Source organism: Aspergillus fumigatus, chromosome 3 (genome assembly GCF_000002655.1).
Source record: "Aspergillus fumigatus Af293 chromosome 3, whole genome shotgun sequence".
NCBI lineage: Eukaryota > Fungi > Ascomycota > Eurotiomycetes > Eurotiales > Aspergillaceae > Aspergillus > Aspergillus fumigatus.
The window spans coordinates 533,182-552,431 of record NC_007196.1 but is presented as its reverse complement, the minus strand read 5'-3'; the positions used below and the strand labels follow the sequence as shown (position 1 = coordinate 552,431).

Genomic DNA, 19,250 nt, shown 5'->3' with positions numbered 1-19,250 from the left:
GTATGTAACGATACAGTATCACAGTATCTAAATTACACCGAGGCTTCCCAAAGGGGGAAAGACGGTCCTTAGGGCTCATTCAAGGAATAATGGCCGGGGATTAGCAACTGGTCACTGAGAGCTCTTTGGCCGATCTCTTTCATATTAATCTACCGTCTACAATGATGACTTTCTGTTTTTCACTGGCCGAGTGAAGCGATGAAAATGCGGTGTCTCAGCATATTCGAAAGCACCAAAACAACAAAGAGCTCAAGGCACTTGGCTGAACAATAGGACTTCAGCATTCTTTGGATTTTGCCTGCCTAAGACACTTTTGTAAGACATCTTTGTATATATGCCCTCATTTATTTCTGTCTCTGATCAGTCCTTATCACCGTCTCCAACGTAAGGACTGTCAGCAAGACATCTGGTAAATGGGCATTGAGATGTCTTAAACATAGGAAGCTCTTTATATAGAAGAGTATATAGAGAGATGGGAGTCTGAGTCGAGATGGAACCCATCGACACCATTCATCCTTCCCAATCTCATCTCTTCTGTCATATCTCCTTATTCAACCATCCCGCGCACAGAATAGAACTTCGCAGCTAGCGACTTACTGAACCACCAGGAGCACCATGGAGATTGACCAGGTCAAACCAGAGCGCCATGACATCGCTCCCGATGGTGATCTCATTCTGCTTTACAAGAAGCATGCAAACCGACCTGTCGAGTTGCGAGTCTCAACAACCATCTTGAAATCCCAATCGATCTACTTCGAAGCCTTGAGTGGGAGGTGGCTTGAGACCCTTCCTGTCCGGCCGGACGGACTGCGTGAGATGGCCTTCGAGAGATTCGATCCGGATGCCATGCTGATCATCATGAAGGCTGCGCACTTGAAGTTCCAAGGGATCCCGGATGAGCTGAATGTGAAGCTGCTTCACAAAATTGCCAAGTATGTGCACATGTTCGACATGTTCCCAGCCGTTTGTACTCTGGCTCGCCCCTGGATCCAGTACGTAAGGATGTTCGTTGACCAATGTAACAGTACAGAGCTTGCGGGTTACCTTCTGGGAATCATGTGGGTGTTCAACCTCAAAGAGCAATTCAAGAAGGCAACTCGGTCTATAGTCGTCGATTGCAATGCGGTGGATATTGATTTGTCTCGAACACTCATTGACCAGAGCATGTTCGGTAAGTACCCAATTCCATTTTCATTTGCTTCCCTCATCTTGGACATGTTGGCTAACAAATTGAATAGACGATCTCCTGGCAATCCGCCACAAACTGATGCGGGATATGAGTTCTTTGATAGAGTCAACGCTCATAGCGCCGCTCAAACAGGCCGAGAAGAATGGTAAAGTCATCTGTCATGAGGAATGCGATCATCACATACGCATTCATATGCAGGTTTTGATGGAGGCCCCTCCAAATAAAGAGACCAAGCCGTCGAGGATTGTGGAAGGATTGCGGTTGCTGTTAGACGATCGCAAATTCTACCATAATTCGAGTCGTGACCCTCTTGAGGGCTTCAGGAAGCCCCACTGTATCGGCCGTTTGAACGACGTCATCTCACAACTCGACAGGATGCTCGAGACGGTGGAGGGCTTTGACCTGGCAGATTGGAGACCAGAAGCCAGCCAGGACGTGGTCTGGGGTGATGATGTCGAGCCCGAATTGCGCTTGGACTGGCCCTACGACCAGAAATTCAACTTTGACTCGGACTATGAGCTTAGTCCCAGGTCGAGCGCATCTCCTCCGCCTGGCAAGGGAAGGAAGGAGTGATCATCCTATGAAGATAGGTTGAAGACTATTGAGAGAGTGTGAGTGCTATATTGTGTTTGATCTGTCTGTTTTGCGTCTCACTGGATTTGTCATCTTGCAGTTGTTTCCCCGCACTTGTTTCTTCCTTTTATTGCGGTCATTTCCAGAGAATACATGTCAGATTATCGCTTTGTCAGTCCATCATCTTCAAATCTTCTACTCAAACTTTTTTAGGCTTTCTCACTAATTATTTGAAAACGATCTCAATATGCCTCGTGCCAGAGCAACTCTCGATGGAACCGTTCTCGCCGAGTCCGACAACTGGGAGACAGTTGAAGGCAATATCTATGTAGGTCATCTCGCCAGTAATTTTGATCGTCAATATGAAATTTTGGGAATAATAAATCTGTCTGACAATGTGTATTAATCTGTGATAACTGTAGTTCCCACCATCAGCTATAAACAAGGCGCTTTTCACTCCAACGGACTTGTCGACTCATTGCTCCTGGAAGGGAGACGCTTCATACTACACGGTAACCGTCGGAGGTATCACTATTTGCATGTTAAATCATCTTGGGTACATTAGATAATGATCGCTCTATGCAACAGATAAAACATTTCCGAATGTGGCGTGGTACTACGCCCAGCCCTACGACAAGGCGAAGAATATCAAAGACTATGTTGCTTTCTGTCAGTTCACTCTACGCCGTCACTGCTAACAAGAGCGATTAACTGACGATTTTCGGTGGCAGACAAGGACAAGGTGGATATTAGTGTCGAGTAGGATAGGATCTCCGCTACTTAATGTATGGTGCAGTCAACTTGAATTTATAAACAGTAAACGAATCTGTAATATGACAGACGTATTCTCAAGAGCCCTTTCCATTCCCATTTCCCCCTTGCGATTCATTCTCACTCCCAGTGTCATGATCATAGTGCTCGTCATACACTTCTTGGTCTAGATCTCGACCCTTAATGGTCAACTTCTGCATCGGCAAGAAGACAAACAACATCCGACACCACTCCGTATCACTCCGATTTCTATACGAATGCGCCGTCCCTCGCTGGATACTCACATCCCCCCGCCGCAATGTCCGACTCTGCCCAGAATCCAGGATCAAATCAACCTCGCCTTCCAAGACCACTCCGTAGTCAACGCTAACCGTTCGGTGCATGGGACTCGTCTTCCCCGGATGCAGATCGATCGTTCGTAGGACCGTGCCAAGCGAAGTCGTCAGTCCAGGCGAGGTATGAAGGTACTCATCGTAAGCCTGGACGTCAATTTCGTCATCTACAGAAACAGGATTGGATACTGTTGCGTAGAGAAGAGCAATATCCCCATCGTCGCTGATCGGTTTCGAAGGGATGTATTCTGGGATTTGAGAGTGGGAGATGAACACCGACTCGCCCTCGGTGCTGTGGGTGGTGATGTAGCGTTTGGTGGTGGGGAGGTTGTTCGAATCTCGTGGCATTCTCGGTTGCTCATAACTGCGTTTGTTGTTGTTTTCACAAATTTGGACGGTTGAGTTGCCTTTCCTACAATTTTTGTGTTGGATTGATGGTGGCGGTTGGGTCGTAATACATACATCATTGCCCAAAAGGGAATCAGGTACGGTATCCGATGGTTTATGTCGATAGAAGAATTGCACCCATGGTAGCAGTTAGTTACAAGGCAGCGTGGCATTTGTCAAGTCGGTCAACAAGTCCGTCCAGTCTGGCGTCGCAAAGTTCAGGTCGCCGCCACTGTCAAGCATCTCCGTCCATATCTCTTCCAGTGGCCGCTCTTGACCCTCATTTTGATCAAAATGGAAAGAGGTCTCTGCGGACGGATCATCTTTCTTATCATTCGTATTTGCCGAGTCATGATTGGAAACGATTTGCGCTGGCTCTGCAACAGCAGCAGGAGCCAAGGCAGGTGATGACGGTAAATTCGAAGGCTGTCCATCGGCAGAGGAGTGTTTTCCACTTTTCCAGTGCTTCTGCAGCACGTCCATCATAGCCTGGATACCCTGGCTAACCAAGGACGATGTTCGTTGAGCCTCGCTGAGCATACGACATGCATCAAGCACCTCTTGCTTCCTTTTATCAGCCAGAAGGTCATCCCAGTTGAAGCACACGTCCATCAGAAGGATCACTGCAGCCATGAAAACGTGATGCATCACAGACCAGACTGTTGATGTTGGCGGCATGAACTTTGGTTCGTCCTCGTCCATGATTCTCTTGATTTCCAGCACTTTACGCGCAGACTGGAGGCAGATTACGTGCGAATACGAATACGCGGGCTCTCGGGCTCCCCGGATGAAGTACAGACGGTGCAGTCGGCAGAAACGCGAATGATAAGCTTGCTGCAAAAGACACCTCTGCCATGCAATCGTCGGTCGGCTACGATAGAGGGCTGCAAAACGACGCCTGGAAACAGTATCGAGCCGATAGAATTCCGGGAGATTGTTATATGCTTGATGCAGCTTGCGGTCCAATTCGAGAATTTTGTCGTAGCTAACATCGATTCCATGCATGTGTTCGTAGGCCGTCATGTCCACTATTTCGCGGCATACGACTGCCAGGTTGAGTCGCTGAAGAGTGAAGGACATCTGGGTTGGCTCCGACATTGGTGATGGTGTGGCAACCGCTCTGCCCCGGATTCCTTCATCATCGATGTTCAATGGTTCCCGGACATTCATGAGCTGGGGGTTAATCAAATATGTCCACTCCTGGGGACCACTCAAGAACCCTAACAGCCTGCAGAAAGAATTAGACCGATTCTATCTCATCGTATAGCGAAAACTTGCCAATCAAAAGTCGCTATATCCCACCAAAGTCGTCTCTTTAGTTCAAGCTCATGTGCGTCGAATCCATTCGCTTCCCTTTCTTCTCGGCAGCGGGGCGAGTCAATGCAATGCAGCATGAGACTTTTTGCCTGACCAATGATCGTCCCGTGAAGAAACAGAGAGCAGACCGATGAGTGGAAACTTGGATTAGGCAGATAGTGCATGACAATGAGCGACGCCTGGAGTCCCTCAAGTGTAGGACATGCAGTGTAATTGCTCCTTATCAATGCGGCACCAGTCAAGAAAACGAATTCGCGGCTACATCTTTCTGCAAAAGTAGACAGACCATTGGAATACTGGAAATAAACAGAGCTGGCCAAGATGCTGAACAATAGCGCTAAGTGGGATGAATTGACTGGTGAGGCTGTGTCGATGCAGTGGTAGATGCAATTGATTTGATCCTCGACACGCAATGGAATGATGACATGATACAGATAATCGATGTATTGACAATAGTATCTGAACAATGATATTGTTTTTGACATCTCTGGAAGGTAAGATACGAGATCGACCGTCATCGGATTTTCACTTGATGCCAGCCGATGCTGAAAAAAATCTGGGACCGCTTCACCGAGACGTGGCTCTCTATTGTCCCTGGATGGGTCATGAGCGGCTTCAGACTGGCCGACTTCGTCCTGCAGATGCCTCGAAACTACACTTGGAACTCGATCGGACATGAGTATGTTTTCTAGCCAGTCCGCTGTTTTGGCCGATTCATTAGTTGTTCGCGATGATCGAGGATCCGTGATAGAAGGAACCGTCATGGTGGCAGCCTCCCTCGGCTGGCCCCTAACGCCTTGACTTGATGGAGCAGTATTAGTGTGGCTTGCATTTTCCACCTCAACTATCGCTGGTTCAATCCTCTCCAGCGATATACCATAGCTGCAGGACAGCCTTCGAGTAACACAGCTACTGCATGGTCGCTGACGATTGCATTTGAGCTTCTTTCGCCGGCAAGATTCGCAGGACACCGGATCTTGTCTGGGGGCCCGTTTTGCCCCTGTATCGGAAAAGTTTGCAGCAGATTTGAGCTTCATAATCTTAATTGTGAATGTTGAAATGACTGAGGGGTCTGTTGTAGCAACAAGCCATAGAACCAGAACCTTTTTTGGCTATTTCAGTGTTATGTCAGCTTACTGGCTTAACAGATGATGCGAAGTACAGAGTAGACATTGGATGGTTCTTAGGGAAAGTAAAGGGAGAAAAAAATGAAACGGAAAAAAATTGTGGCACAGCTTCGTTCTGATTACGTCATGTAGACCAAACACTGCCTGCTCCTTGTATTATTTATCCCAGTTAACTGGTATATTCTGCAATCAAGAGGGATAACGATTTAAACATTGAGTCTAGTCAAGTATCTTAAATCTGAAGGGGCTCGAAAAGGGAATCAAGAGATTGACCCACGGAGGCAACATCTATGGGTCCGGACAGCTACAGGTACCATAGTTTGAAGGGACAGTAAACCATAGGATAGAAAGCCATATACGTATCAAAGCATATCAATTGGGAATATTTCCCTTGGAGTGATCACTTCCAAGGTTCATCATTATTCTATTTCAGGACCTCTTGAATAGTTGTCAACTGCATTTAGTATCACTGTTGCGTAATATTCCACTGCCATAAACAATACAAATGCCACTCCACAGAAGCCGGAGAGGGTTTGAAGAGACTATATCGTGATTTGCGGACGAATGACGGCTCTCGGCTCCTTAGATGTAATAGTGATCCCAGGAACACCAACCAACGGCCTCAACTCCTGCCTGGCTAGTTGAATTGTTGCCGGACGTGTCAACGGCTCCAGCAAACGGACCCGGTTGGTCCCACAGCCAGCTGCGGAATTACCCCAACTCTACCCCAATGGGTTTGGCACTCAAGCCTGGAAGCAAATGCTAGCATTAACCTAGCAGTGAGACTTACCCTCGAAGACAGGCTAAACCTACCTAGAATTGCATAACCAGACCGCTAGAATCTAATCTGACCGTCTCTGAACCCCAAGCGGTTCGGGTTCAGCCCCTAGCCTAGGGGATTGCACCGGTTTCAGTTTCCCCTGGGTAAAACTGATTTGAGTTTGGTCAATTGGTAGCTATGGTTTTTGAGGCTTTATCTCTTTAGCTTAACCAAACCTCACTGTTTTGCTTGGTAATCTCTGATTTCGAGGATGTCCCTAGAAATATTCCTAGTAGCTAGTCTATCGAAATATCAATATCGATTCACCACGCCAGTAGGATATCTATCCATTTTATTTAGTTGTATAATAGTTAGCTATATAAACTAAATGCTTGAACTGTAAATGCCACCATTGCATGCCATGACACAATATAAATCGAGCGGGGACATGCAACGCTTCTACACCTTCCTGGTCCCACAACTAACAACATGCATCAAACCACCCCCTACCCCAGCAACACCAACACATTAATTATTCAAAACATCACAAATCGCACCCCCGGAAGGCGGACTCGGTGTCACCGGCACAGGCCCCGGGTTCGGCGCCGGAGACGGCTTAACATGCGGCGTGGGCGTGCCCCGATGGTTGCACACATACGCACTCGAGCACCACTTGCCATCATCAAGCTGATAAACCTTATCCTTATGATAACTATAGCACTTGAGCGGCAAATTCATCTCGTACATATGCCACGCGTCGCCCGCAGCAATGGGGTCCTTGATCTTCGGATTAATGTGTACGGTAAACACGTCGCCGTTGGGCATGCGTGCGGACACGCCGCCGTTTTGGCCCCAGGGATATGAACCGGACCAGGGGACGTTGACCATCATTGTTGGTTTGTTGGTGTCGGCGCCGTTGCCCGTCCAGACGTCGCCGGGGTAGTAGATCATTTCGCGGGAGGTGGAGCCGCCGTTGACGCCGAGGCCGATGCCGCAGTCGGCGAGGACGAGGTTTTCGTTGGGGGTTCTTTGGGATGTCGCGAGGTGGAGGAGGGAGAGTAGACTCGTGAGAAGGAGGATGATGTTGCGTGACTTGAGTGTCGCCATTTTGGAGGTTTACTTGTGACCAGGCAGGCAGTGTTGATGGGAGAGTAAGAGCAACTGCTATTAGAACGGGCGAGGTTTCCTCTTTAACAGTTATCTGGCAACCGGCGCTGAAGGTGCGAGAGTTATAGACTTTGCGATATAGAATGGCTTTGGCAAGTCTGTCGATCCAGCTGAGGTGGGGGTACTACTGTGACCTAGATGGTATTACAGCGCAGAGAACACCTGCATGCACCCGGAGTGCATTTCGACCCTCGGGGTTCTCCGGCATTCTCTTCAGCACTATCGGCTGTTTTCTCTCTTAAATGTTTACTGCATCGTATTCTGCAGTTCTTGGCTGCTGCAAGGTCATGTCATGACTTCTTGGACAGTCACCGCTGGGTGCGAAATTGCCAAGTGGGCAAGCGGAATCACCGATGCGAAGATGACGCGGGGGTCTGAGGAACATCTAGGGCTGAAAACCTTTTCGGGATAATGGCAGCTGAACACACATGGCCAGTTCTCGACCAGTTCTAGAGCCTTTCTGGTAGCCCAATCTAGGATTACCTCTGCGGATCTAATCACCTCGTGCATAAAGGGCAAAACAGCCGACGACATCCACGTAGCTAGGGCTGAACATCCCTGTCAAACTAACGGCGGTCTGAGTGGGGATTGACAGTTCGAGAAGAGTAATGGGGCGCTATAATATGCTTAATGATGTCCTGTACATGTATGTATCCACGGCATGGATGTTACAGTATCACTCGGTTTATTAGCCAAGTGTTTGTGGCGTCGCACAATACGACATGCGCTCTGACCCTCATGCATTGAGATACGGCCTGCGATTCAGATGAGGCTTGGCCTCTTTTGAAGGGCGTGGGAAAATCAATCGCATTCAGCTGGCTGCGACGAGCATGGCATTCCTAAATGAAGGACAGCAATTGGAATGATATATCAAGCGGTTGGGAGCGCTTCAGATACCAAGATTCTACAAGTTCAGCTTGCAGACCCAACTCCCAACCTAAGCGCTCGCAATGGTGTCCCTTAACCTTCCCAAACTAGCCCTGTTCATCTCGCTCCTAGGAACCTGCCTAGCAGAGCTCCTCACCCCGTTCCCAGACACCGCCAGCGAACTTGCCATCAAGTTCCAACCCGTCCTCGACTTCGACACGGACAGCTGCTACCAGACCGCGGCCATCGGCAAAGACTACAAGCTCAACTCTGGTATCGACCCAACCCTCGCTCCACCCCGTCCTCCAGGTCCAGGGCCAATCGTTCGAGCCGCCACCGACGACGAGCAAGTCGTCTTCGCAGCCAACGCCAGTGACAGCGACAGCGACAGCGACAGCGAGATTGGGATCCGCTCGGGCGGTCCCTTTGCGCCCTCTGGATGCCGCGACAAGGCCCGACTAGACCACAGCCAGACGTACGTCCGTGAGCGCTGCAACCGCGGCTGGTGCGCGTATCTGTACGGGTACTACTTTGAAGTCGACAGTGGCTTTTCAAACGCACACAAGCACGACTGGGAGCACGTCATCGTGTGGACACTCCATGACCAAGTGTTTTTCGTCTCGTGGTCCGCGCACGGCGACTACACGACGCACTACTATTCCACGGTCCGGTTCGAAGGCTCGCACCCGAAGATCGTGTACCACCTCGGTTCGTCGGGTACGCACTCGCTGCGCAAGGCCGAGGCCAAGGACGATAAGATTGAAAACGATACCGGGCGGTGGTTTCGGGCGCCGCTGGTTTCGCTGGAGAAGATGCCCTGCAAGTTTAATCGGCTGCTGCTGAATCATAATTGGGGCAGTGCGCATAGTGATTTGAGTCGGCTTGGGGAGAAGCTGGATAAGTGGATGCCGTGGGATGCGAGGAATAATGAGAAATTCAACCCATGGGAGCCCAAGGTGCCTTTGTGGGCTGTGAGGGAGTAAAATGGGGGTAGATGATAGGTATCAGTCATATTGTGGTCCAGGAGCAGTAGTAAGGCATGTTTAACCTTGGACGTATGAAAAGTCATAGTATCTATGTCTGACGACTTTAGAAAGTCAAGCGGGCAAATAATAGAGGAGACCATCTAGGGACCTAGAGCTCTGAACTTAAGAGGTCTATTATAAGTTAGGAATAACTAGGCAATGTACCTTCTTTTCTCCTCCTTCAATGTCAATGCAATTGCTGGAAGTGAAGAGACTAGCATATGTCTAGCTTAGCCAGCTCAATAACTACCTAAGTCATGGATGACAGCCAGAAAGGAAAGCACATGTCCAGTTCTGATTCATTCTAATTCTTTAATCTGGATTCCTGCAACCGGGATATCTCATCCAAAGTCGTTGGACCGCCCATTTTGCGCAATGCTTTTCTATCTGTCTTGCCTGCTGCTGTCAATGGAATTGTTTCCACTGGTATATACACCTCAGGGATGAATGTACGCGGGACATATTGCGCCAGTTTCTCATTTACGCCGACAGTGAGAGGTTGAAGGCTGGCGCCTAAAGGGAGGTTGACCTCGTCACCGATGGCAATGAACGCCACCAGTATTGGTTTCACTCTGGCAATTGAAGTGATCATCTCGGCTGCAACGCCAGCCCTGCCTGGCAGGAATCTGCGCACATGATATTCGACCTCGGCCAATTCTACTCGTTCACCACCGATCTGGACCTGCGTATCCTTGCGGCCTAGGATGACCAGGCCGCCATCCGGCTTACACTGGACCAGGTCGCCTGTCTTGAAGAATCGTCCTTGGCGTCCTGGAAATCGCCACAGCCCTTGAGCAGCCACGTGGGAGTCACAAAAGTTGCTACATCCGGGCCCCCACCAATATAGCGATCCAGGAGAATTGGACCCTCCACGAGTAACTCCCCAATAGCCTCGTCGGGTAGATGCTGTTAAAAATGTGCGGATCCACATACACAAAGAGATATATAGTTAGGGTGCAAGGCTATAAGCAAACTGTGCGCATCCCAAAGGGAAAGAAGCTCTATTTATGAGGTTCACACTCCCTTTCGTACACTTCCTTGAACCACCTCTACAATGGCACATCCGGTTCATGCCACTTCTGTTAGAAAAGACAATATACAAACCTTAGCATGGTCCACCATATGTCCCACTCTGCAAAGCCTCTGCTGGATCTCGGTAAGAACTATATGCGCGCAATTTTGGAGGCCTTCAAAGTCTGTATAGGAATCGAGTAGCTGACACTGTTGTTTGATCCGCCGCTACTCACACAGATCATGAACCGACCTATTAGTTACTCTCAGGCCGAGTACGCGCGGAGAGTCGTTTATATTCCGTTCGCTTCTAGCCCGTGGAAATAGCCTATCTCAAGCCAGAGAACCCCCAAGGCCAGATACGGCGGGAAATTATCCAACTCATTTGTTGGTATTTCGGCTTCTGATCTGGGAAACGCTTGGAGATGACCATGAAATACCTGGACAGTGAAATCATCAAGAGCACAAAGCGCTGAGACATTTCGTGGCTTTGGAGTAGAGGTGAGGTGCGTTTTTCATCTGCATGCCAGCCATTCTTGTTAACCCAACCGATGTTTGAAACTGTGCCTCTGGTAGTGACGCACAGTTCAATTTTGGGGCAGATGGTAGGATTTGGACTACACAGAAGGACCATGTATTTGGCTAGATTCTGAAACTTAACGACCACTGAGCTTCGCAAGGACCCTCATCTACGACGTTGGTGGGTTGCTGGTTGATGTGAAAGCTATGGCGGTTGAGATGGCCACGTCAGATTAGCATATGCACACACTGATCACACTCCACACAGCACCATTTGTCCTAGGGGATTGGTAGAACTAGACAGTTACCCATATACTGTGATATAAGTGCTTCTAGATGCATGCTCCTGCAATGTGGGTATTTTAACTCCGATGTAACCTCTTTTGCACAGTCACAAATTATTTCAAGTGCCTAATGGCGGGAAAGGGGAAGGGGAAGGGAAAGAAAAAAACCAAACCGAAGATCTCAGAAATATCCGCTGGTTCGGCTATTGCATCTACTGAGACGGCTGTTGCAAAGGACGAGGTCACCGCAAAAATGAAAGAGCTTGTCCTAAGGTATGAGGTTTAAGCCTTTCAAGATTGTATAAGTGACTTACCATGCACGCTATAGACATTATCTCAATCCGAAGTACAGCGATTTAACGATCATCTGTAACGGTGAAATCTTCCCAGCTCATCGGAACATTGTCTGCCCTCAATCGATGTATTTCGAAAATGCCTGTGATGGTCGGTTTAAGGTATTTGCTCATTCTTTCTTATACATACATTGGATATTGTATGCCCATTATAACGGTTACTGATAGGATGTTGGATCTACAGGAAAGTAATGGGGAAGTAATACTCGAAGATCGCGACCCTATACTCGTCAGGAAGATGCTCGAATTTTTGTACACGGGCGACTATACCTTTGAAGCTCCAAATGCAAAGGGCAGCTTTAAATCTGAGAATACCTCCGGGGAGGTTTCGCACACAGACCTGGATCAGGATCTCCAGGTATCACAGGGAGAAACTAGCAGTGCACACCCACGAACTGACCAGGCCTTTTTTCATGCCCAAATGTATGCACAAGGTGCCTATTTTCAAATAGAGGGATTGAAGATGAAAGCGAAGGAGTACTTCCGGGAGTCCTTTATGAAATTTACGGACCGAGAATCATATACTTCCGCTGTGCTTGAGGTATATGGCTCGACGGAAGACCACAACCGAGGGCTCAGGGACCTTGTCGTCCAGATGACAACGGATAACCTTCTGCTTCTGAGGGCTAATAACAATCCCATATTGGACGGCATCTTTTTGGAAGCGGTTCCTAACTTTATGTTGGAAATTTGTCTTTCCGCCTTGGACAGATGTGCCAAGCATCAGAGGGAATATAGGGGATGGAGCTACTATAATTAGCACTCATTGGAGATTGTTTTCTGGGGCAAGAGTGCAATTCAGAATGTCTCGGATCATCTGATGTGGGCAAAAGACGAAGCGACATCTATGTGCAACCTTTCCCTGATTCATTGGGGCACTTAGCCATGAACTTACAACTTTGTTAATACATGGAATCATGTCAACTCGGTGCGAGATCATAGGACGCATAGACGCATGGTGTATCCACGTCTCCACGAGCCAGTACATTTCTGGCCGCAGTTATGTTCTGCTCAGGCAAAAAAATGGGCCAGCACTGCTCCTTGGAGATGCCACTACTCGATATGAAGGTCGGGCTGCTTAGTGAATGGGCCTTTAGAATCTGCGAAAAGGGAACTCTAAAACGGTCACGAAGACGATGTGGTAGACGGATGAGGAGGGGATGCACCTTCCCAATAATAAATTCTTCCACCGTCGCAACACTTACAAAGCTACACGCAGACAAGACCAGTTAGTAAGGCACAAACGAGAAGCTTGGGTCTGTTGAAAGAGGATGGGTATGAGACTCACGCAACCAGCATGATCCATGAGAGGAGATCAACGTCCACAGGCCAAACCAGCCCCGCAAAGTCCTCGATGAAAAAGTTCTGCACAAATGTCTGCCGTTGTCGATGCCACGGGAGGAAGAAGGCGGGGCTGCTATCAGCCCTCCAGAGAGATCCAGATGCCGTCCATCGGTGCACGCGTACAAAATGACACGGGTCAGGCATGTTGATGTCCTTGCAACCTGACCACTTGAGCAGTGCATTGAAGGCGATATATGTGTAGCCCATGGGGATTGTCCGTCGGAGGGCCTCGTTGATAATCCAACTCTGGAGCATACATATTTAACTCAGTCAGGGTAGCCATAAGGAAGCAGATAAGTGGCGCTAGAAACATACCTCCCAAGACATGAGAGCCCTCTGCCTCATCTCGGCTTCTTCTTAAGAGACACATCTCTGCCAAGTTGTCTCTGCATTATTCGAGCTCGAGAAGCCATGCTTCTAGAGTATTCATATCCCGCTCTGCCTGGGAGCGGAGCCCGATATCCCCATCGAACACCCTCACAACCTGGTACATTTAGAGAGGATACGCAGGGTCCAGTCACGGTTGTTGTCATTGTGAGCGATATTCGTAAACACTCTGGCGTACAGGGTGATTATAGAGCGCGAAATGTTTTGACGATAGAGGTGGCGGTGGAGGAAACGTGCCTCCTTATTTCAGACAGGACACTAGGTATCTCTTGAATTGACTTAGTCATGAGGCCGATCTTGGAGTCAGACTGGTAGTCTCCAAGGTTGGAAGTCCTCCTGTTCCTGGTGAGCCATGTCAAGCACTAGATAGGGTTCACAGTTGCGTAGTCTGAGTCATAATAGTGCCTCAGTGGTGACGACGGGGCGCTCCAACGTTGAGATAGACTTGCACTTTCAAGTGGGCGTAGAACAGGTAAAAAGAAGGCAATATTAAGCATAATGATGGACTATACAATTCACGAGGACAGGAATTGTACAGAAACTTCGCGTCTTTCATCTCTGGAAAGTGGCAGGTTCTTGAGATAATGGTAGGATAAGCCTCTCCCAGCGCAAGGAGTGCACTGCGGAGTTCGCTTGTCGCAGCGCCGTTTGCTGCGGACACAAACATTGCAGCTTTTCTGGTTCGACTTGTCCCTGGTCCAGGGATTGACCATGGCCCTGCACTTAGGAACGAGGTAGGTCGGGTGTCACTATCGACCAAGTCCGACGAAGCGGAGGCGGCGAGTGATGGCGATTCTCCAATGTTTGGGTAGGAAAGAAAGACTACCTTCTGAAAGCTGTATACGAACTGTCGTATAGCGACAGGAGATTAATGAGTAGCTGTCCCCATATTCCAGAACTGTTTGGAAATGGACTTTTAGCGATCCCAGCCTGTTAGCAAGCATTCTATGGTTGAGCCGTATCATCCGCTCTTCTATATACTAGTCATCCAAGGTACATCAGGCAGATTCCTACAGGATGACGATCCTCGATCAGGACAGAGCCTCGGCTCATTGAGCTTGACCCCTGCAATTTTAGCTACAGCAATTCAAGTATTCATTGCATTTCAGCACAACGACAACGACGACACGGGTATGCCGTAATGTCGTTATCTTGCTCAATTGGACAGTACAGGCGCCTTGCCAACCCATTCAGAGTTCCCGGTTATATGGTCCAATACCCAGGTCGCCAGACTCTTTCTAGACAAGAACATACCATCGTCTCCAGTTCCTGTATATGAAGCTGTGACAGGTGCATTGGGCCCGTTGGTTAGAAAGGGCACTCGGAACAAAGTACATTTGAGTTGTGAGGCATCTTGAGATGCTACAAACTCACCAAGGTCCCTAAACTCGTCATAGGCAGACCCGCCGATAATCTTGATAAGAATAACCGATGCTTTCCACTTCAGACTCCCTTTGTCTTGTGGTGCAGGGTACGAGCATGTGCCAAGAACCATTGCCCTCTCGTAGTGACTCTCTATTAGGATAGGAAATATGCGTTTCATAGCATCGGTCACAGGCTTAATCAATCAGTCAACATGTATATTCAGAGGGTAACAGAGTGGGCGGGTTCTTCTACTTACCGTTCCTTTTGACTTTGATACAGGCCCTGCAAATGAGACAAAGACTGTAGGACCGGAAGTTGCTGTGCGCTGGAAACTAGCAATGTCTTCCAGTGTGCCTTTCACAACTGAGACATTTGCACTGTTGCGTATCTCATTAGGAAGCTTCGCTGGGTTTCGCACATAGAGAGTTAGTGTGTGCCCCTGCAACAGTGCGGCGTTGCAGAATTCTAAGCCCGATGGCCCTATCACAAGTTGAGAAAGTCAGCCTAAAACATTGTTTGGAGCAGAAATGGCTCACCAGTAGCTCCAATAACTAGTATGTGTGCTGCCATCCTCAGAGGGCTGTATCCTCATGGGGGTGGCGATTGGAGGCGCAGCAATGAATGATTTTATTTGGTATGCTTCAGGCAACCAAGCAAGAGCTGTGAGTAAAGTTTTAGGAATTCCAGCTGCTGGTACTGACCTGGGTATGTATAGAAGATGGACCTCCGATTTCTATGTGTACCCCGGATGCAAATTGCTTCCGACTGACAAATCCTCATCTTGAGCTTAACTAACGCGAGTACCCATGGCTACGGAACTTATTGCCAGGTCCGCAGAGGCAATCATTCTTGAATAAGCTGCGCAGCCAATCACGTTCTTTCTGTCGATGAACCAGTCTCCGTCATTTGCGCTGTTTATTTCTAAGCAACTGCTTTGCGGAAGTAAATTGCCACAGGCTCGCAATCGGAAAACATGTCCCCGGCAATAAAGACCATGAAGCGTTTGTGCACGCAAAGTGCAGCTTACCGGAGTTTTCTCTGCCTGAAACTCGGGAGCTCTTGCAGCCTGGGAGCTGCTCGGGGCAACCATGAGCAAGTCCAACCGAATTGTTAGGAAGAGATTATGTTCCCATCTACGAGTCAAGGAGCTTTTAGCCTGTTAGTTGATGAAGTCAGAACCGCATCGACCGTCAGTGTCACACTTCACCCTTATGTAAACCTGCCTGTTGACAGAGTGGGAACGAAACAGAATCAGGAGACGCAATTGACTAAGCTGTACCATTTCTAGCCACAATGTCATATAGACTGGTCGTCATCCGAATCTACATAACAGTAAATCCGTACGTTTCTGGATTCAGCGACGATGGTGAAAGTAGGCCTGTAGATGGAGATAACTGCAGTGTAGGAATCAGACCAGAAAAGGTCCTGGCAGCAATGGCACATAGGTGGGGTACGTTGCCCATAAGTCCCTGTGCAAGCTGCAGACTACTAGTTCTGCTGGTGGTATAAGATAAAATTTTCTGCGCCACAGTCAATAAAAAGGACGTCTTTTCTCCTTCGTCTTGATTATCAATACAACTTGCCTGCCCATAATTTTGAACACCTGAGGCGGCACTAATGCTCGGGGAAGTCGAAGTCACCGTGCCGTTTGCTGCTGCTTTCGAAATAGCATGGAGCGCTAGTCTTTCAAATTCGGAGCATAAATCCAGCAATGACTGTGCCTCGAGGACCTTGTTTTGTTGGACCCTTGTCAGAAATCTGACAAGATGGCCAATGTATCGTGCGTAGGAATGTGCTTGTGCATCTGTAGGGTTCTCAAGCACTACCGCCAGCAGAGTGATGCAGGCAGATATAGGATAGCATAGAATATGCCTAGGAGGCAATCAGAAGGATGATATTTTGCACATCCAGGAGAAAGGACATACCAAAGGTGTCCAGGTTGCTCACAAGGCAAGTATTGCAGTATGTTGATTATTTGTGAGGCTGCCGATGCCTGAATCATCCTTGAGGACTGAATCTGTCGAATTACACTAATATCGTCTTCCTGGTTAAGGTGTGCTGCAAAGCCATGAATCTCACTGAGGGCACGATAGTAAGCAAAATGTAATAAGATGATAGGTTCCTTGACTGTTGGCATTGTTGACCAGACAATGCGATCAGGTTGTAAACTCGATGGAAGCTTCGCTTTCCAATTCTCCAGCTGATGATCAAGCTCCGATGCAAGGTCCAGTAGCTGATGTACATTCTGCCTTCCTGCCGATTCGGAGTAGAGCCGTTTCTCCACGCTGAATTCAATCGTCGCTAGTTCCGCCTTCAATCGAAAAGCGAAGGCTGACATGCTAGTTCCTGGAACGTTTCCATCAATTGTTGACGCAGACAGAAGCAGGTCTGGGTAGTCGATGTTTATCGCATCGTCCTCAAATACAGAGGGCAACCCTGTCTTCACAGATATGCTCTTGTCGAGTATATATGCAATCCAGAAGGCCCTCTTATGGCGGTCTGCGGCAGCATGGTCGAGGACCGAGTAAAATTCCCTTCGGTGTAATCCAAACGCCAATGATAGACGTGCGGCTGCACATACGAGAACGGATGTTGTTCGCACATCGCTCGATCCCTGCGTACATATAGCCAAAAACGTCTGCCGCTCGTAGGGCAATGACTGAATACATGCTGAATGAGTTCTTAAAGAAGTGCCAGGACAGTTCCGTCATCTCGCTATAGGAGCCCCTGGCGGTCCGTAGCTGAATCGCGACCGCTATCGCAGCATTCAACATGGCCCATCGTCCAGGTTGCTTCCCTGGTGGAACAGTAGGGTCCGAATAATGTTGTTCCACAAGATCCCTTAGGACAGAGACATCAAATAGCGGTAGGACGTGATTGGCCTCAGTAAAGGCAACCTCAAACATGGATTGGAGCTGGAATTTTGGAGGGAGTTGGATAAAGACTGAGCTGGTGAAAGGGTCGCGGTTTGCTTCCAAATTGAGCTTTCTCACGTTTTGCTCCGGCAACATTCTGAACAACTTCTCCCTAAGAGCCGCTCTTTTCCTCTCGTAACCACCAGATATTGTCGCTGGCCCAGGGACCCTTACTTCTGGCTCACAATAAATCGGCTCGTGCCTCCGTTCATTGTGGGAGGCAGTGGTGATAAAATTTGCCGCACCTGATAAAGTAGTCTCAGTCCTGTTCTCGCATGTTGCTGAGGACGCCTGTGCCAGCTGCTCCTCTGCCCACGCCATGGTATTGTTTGCCGGCCCCGCAGGAACATTTGCAGCACGGCGCAGAGAAGCCTCTAATTCCGTAACTCGAGCCTCGAGCTTTTCTAAATAGGCTTTTCTGGAGTAGAGTCAGTCAATGAAGAGAGCTGGTCTCAAGGTGGGCTGACGTTTTCCCTCGACCTCTCCGTCTCACTCCCTGGTAAGTACAAGTTAAATGGTGATCAGCGCACGAGGTACACTGAGGAATGTTGCCGTCACATCGTTTCTTTTTCTGCTGACATCGTAGGCATGCCTACCCCAAGCTGTTAAGAGGTATTACAATCCTAGACAAGATTTTCTTACGTTGGCGGTTCTTCTACCTCGTGGCAACTCCTTGCCCTTGTCTGAAGATTCCATGCCGACGAACAATTCCGATAGACAGCTGGTAACTGACTGTTACAATGTGCTGATTCAAATCAAGGTGGGCCGATAAGATGAAATATTTGAGGATACTGACCAGTCAACATGGAACAAAAGGACGGTGGTAAGGGTTGAGAATCTACCTATCGTTTCTCGATAGCGGCAACTAGATGGATTTCTCGCGGAAGCAAATTGCATCCGGCTGAGAAATTCTCCCGCGTTAAATGTCAGGTTATATCAAGGTTGCAGCCAATCACAATATTAAGATGGACGAAGTAGCTTGGGATCGGGTGCGGAGATTCCCTCATATTCCCAGTAATAGCCATACGCATTCGTGGGCGGAACGGGCAAGCTTGGACAGACAATTGTGGAAGTTCTGAAGGATACTCAGCCCCTAGTGTCGCAGTTCTCACGAGAAGAGTGCGTAATTGGTACATAGAATCTGTGTCTGCGTTTGCTGAAAGTAAAATCTTGTAGCTATATATCTTCCTAAGAAAAGCCATTTTAAATTTCAATCACACTATCCATATAGCTACCTCTTAAAATAGATAATAGTATGGGTTGGATTGGCTACCTCCTAGCACATTACACTAAGTATACTAAACACACTATTACACAGTGCAGGTGAAAAGAGCCCAGGGCGACCGGACCAGAGGATTCACGTGTTCCACAGTCGTGTCAGTCGAGCGTATCAGGTTGCTGTCTGGCTATATCACCTCACTAACTAGCAGAATTTGTCCAGAGATAGGATGGGAATGAGAGTTTTGTACATTAAACAGGGTGTGTTTGCGTTCAGAAGCCGAGCTGTCGCTTTCCTGTGTCATCGGAGCTTCCGCGGACTGTCCATGGCGGAGCGGG

General features: G+C 48.5%; 10 protein-coding genes across 10 annotated transcripts; 4 read left to right on the top strand and 6 right to left on the bottom strand.

Moving 5' to 3' along the window:
* Positions 1–157: 157 nt before the first annotated feature.
* AFUA_3G02230 (uncharacterized protein) lies at positions 158–1,762 on the top strand (the record flags this gene model as incomplete). Its single annotated transcript, XM_743453.2, has 2 exons — positions 158–1,171; positions 1,239–1,762. The coding sequence occupies exons 1-2, from the start codon at positions 616–618 to the stop codon at positions 1,760–1,762; spliced, it is 1,080 nt and encodes a 359-aa protein (XP_748546.1). The 5' UTR covers positions 158–615.
* A 139-nt stretch (positions 1,763–1,901) lies between these two features.
* On the top strand, positions 1,902–2,525 carry AFUA_3G02220 (DUF427 domain-containing protein; the record flags this gene model as incomplete). The annotated part of the gene is made up of 4 exons (XM_743452.2): positions 1,902–2,090; positions 2,185–2,287; positions 2,351–2,431; positions 2,494–2,525. The coding sequence occupies exons 1-4, from the start codon at positions 2,010–2,012 to the stop codon at positions 2,523–2,525; spliced, it is 297 nt and encodes a 98-aa protein (XP_748545.2). The 5' UTR covers positions 1,902–2,009.
* An 85-nt stretch (positions 2,526–2,610) lies between these two features.
* AFUA_3G02216 (cupin domain-containing protein) lies at positions 2,611–3,213 on the bottom strand (the record flags this gene model as incomplete). The annotated part of the gene is made up of 1 exon (XM_743451.1): positions 2,611–3,213. The coding sequence occupies one exon, from the start codon at positions 3,211–3,213 to the stop codon at positions 2,611–2,613; it is 603 nt and encodes a 200-aa protein (XP_748544.1).
* A 189-nt stretch (positions 3,214–3,402) lies between these two features.
* Positions 3,403–4,422, bottom strand: AFUA_3G02213 (transcription factor domain-containing protein; the record flags this gene model as incomplete). The annotated part of the gene is made up of 1 exon (XM_743449.1): positions 3,403–4,422. One exon carries the CDS (start codon positions 4,420–4,422, stop codon positions 3,403–3,405), a length of 1,020 nt encoding a protein of 339 aa, XP_748542.1.
* An 86-nt stretch (positions 4,423–4,508) lies between these two features.
* On the bottom strand, positions 4,509–5,606 carry AFUA_3G02210 (Zn(II)2Cys6 transcription factor; the record flags this gene model as incomplete). Its single annotated transcript, XM_743448.1, has 1 exon — positions 4,509–5,606. The coding sequence occupies one exon, from the start codon at positions 5,604–5,606 to the stop codon at positions 4,509–4,511; it is 1,098 nt and encodes a 365-aa protein (XP_748541.1).
* Positions 5,607–6,844: 1,238 nt separating this feature from the next.
* On the bottom strand, positions 6,845–7,699 carry AFUA_3G02200 (uncharacterized protein). Its single transcript, XM_743447.2, has one exon. The coding sequence runs from the start codon at positions 7,561–7,563 to the stop codon at positions 6,985–6,987; it is 579 nt and encodes a 192-aa protein (XP_748540.1). The 5' UTR covers positions 7,564–7,699; the 3' UTR covers positions 6,845–6,984.
* Positions 7,700–8,401: 702 nt separating this feature from the next.
* Positions 8,402–9,706, top strand: AFUA_3G02190 (NPP1 family protein). The gene has a single exon (XM_743446.2). The coding sequence runs from the start codon at positions 8,574–8,576 to the stop codon at positions 9,471–9,473; it is 900 nt and encodes a 299-aa protein (XP_748539.1). The 5' UTR covers positions 8,402–8,573; the 3' UTR covers positions 9,474–9,706.
* Positions 9,707–9,819: 113 nt separating this feature from the next.
* On the bottom strand, positions 9,820–10,446 carry AFUA_3G02180 (AM-toxin synthetase; the record flags this gene model as incomplete). The annotated part of the gene is made up of 1 exon (XM_743445.1): positions 9,820–10,446. The coding sequence occupies one exon, from the start codon at positions 10,444–10,446 to the stop codon at positions 9,820–9,822; it is 627 nt and encodes a 208-aa protein (XP_748538.1).
* Positions 10,447–11,425: 979 nt separating this feature from the next.
* On the top strand, positions 11,426–12,651 carry AFUA_3G02175 (BTB/POZ domain-containing protein). The gene is made up of 3 exons (XM_743444.3): positions 11,426–11,602; positions 11,658–11,784; positions 11,867–12,651. The coding sequence occupies exons 1-3, from the start codon at positions 11,460–11,462 to the stop codon at positions 12,440–12,442; spliced, it is 846 nt and encodes a 281-aa protein (XP_748537.2). The 5' UTR covers positions 11,426–11,459; the 3' UTR covers positions 12,443–12,651.
* Positions 12,652–16,100: 3,449 nt separating this feature from the next.
* AFUA_3G02160 (Zn(II)2Cys6 transcription factor) lies at positions 16,101–18,389 on the bottom strand (the record flags this gene model as incomplete). The annotated part of the gene is given in 5 exon segments (XM_743443.1): positions 16,101–16,650; positions 16,704–17,349; positions 17,360–18,111; positions 18,161–18,285; positions 18,336–18,389. 5 exon segments carry the CDS (start codon positions 18,387–18,389, stop codon positions 16,101–16,103), a joined length of 2,127 nt encoding a protein of 708 aa, XP_748536.1.
* Positions 18,390–19,250: the final 861 nt, after the last annotated feature.

Excerpts from the sequence above, each read along its gene's own strand:
- AFUA_3G02175 (XM_743444.3), top strand. The coding sequence starts at position 11,460 with ATGGCGGGAAAGGGGAAGGGGAAGGGAAAGAAAAAAACCAAACCGAAG. Across the intron at positions 11,603-11,657 it reads ATGAAAGAGCTTGTCCTAAG|ACATTATCTCAATCCGAAGT; the intron begins GTATGAGGTTTA and ends TGCACGCTATAG. Across the intron at positions 11,785-11,866 it reads CCTGTGATGGTCGGTTTAAG|GAAAGTAATGGGGAAGTAAT; the intron begins GTATTTGCTCAT and ends TTGGATCTACAG.
- AFUA_3G02200 (XM_743447.2), bottom strand. The coding sequence starts at position 7,563 with ATGGCGACACTCAAGTCACGCAACATCATCCTCCTTCTCACGAGTCTA.
- AFUA_3G02190 (XM_743446.2), top strand. The coding sequence starts at position 8,574 with ATGGTGTCCCTTAACCTTCCCAAACTAGCCCTGTTCATCTCGCTCCTA.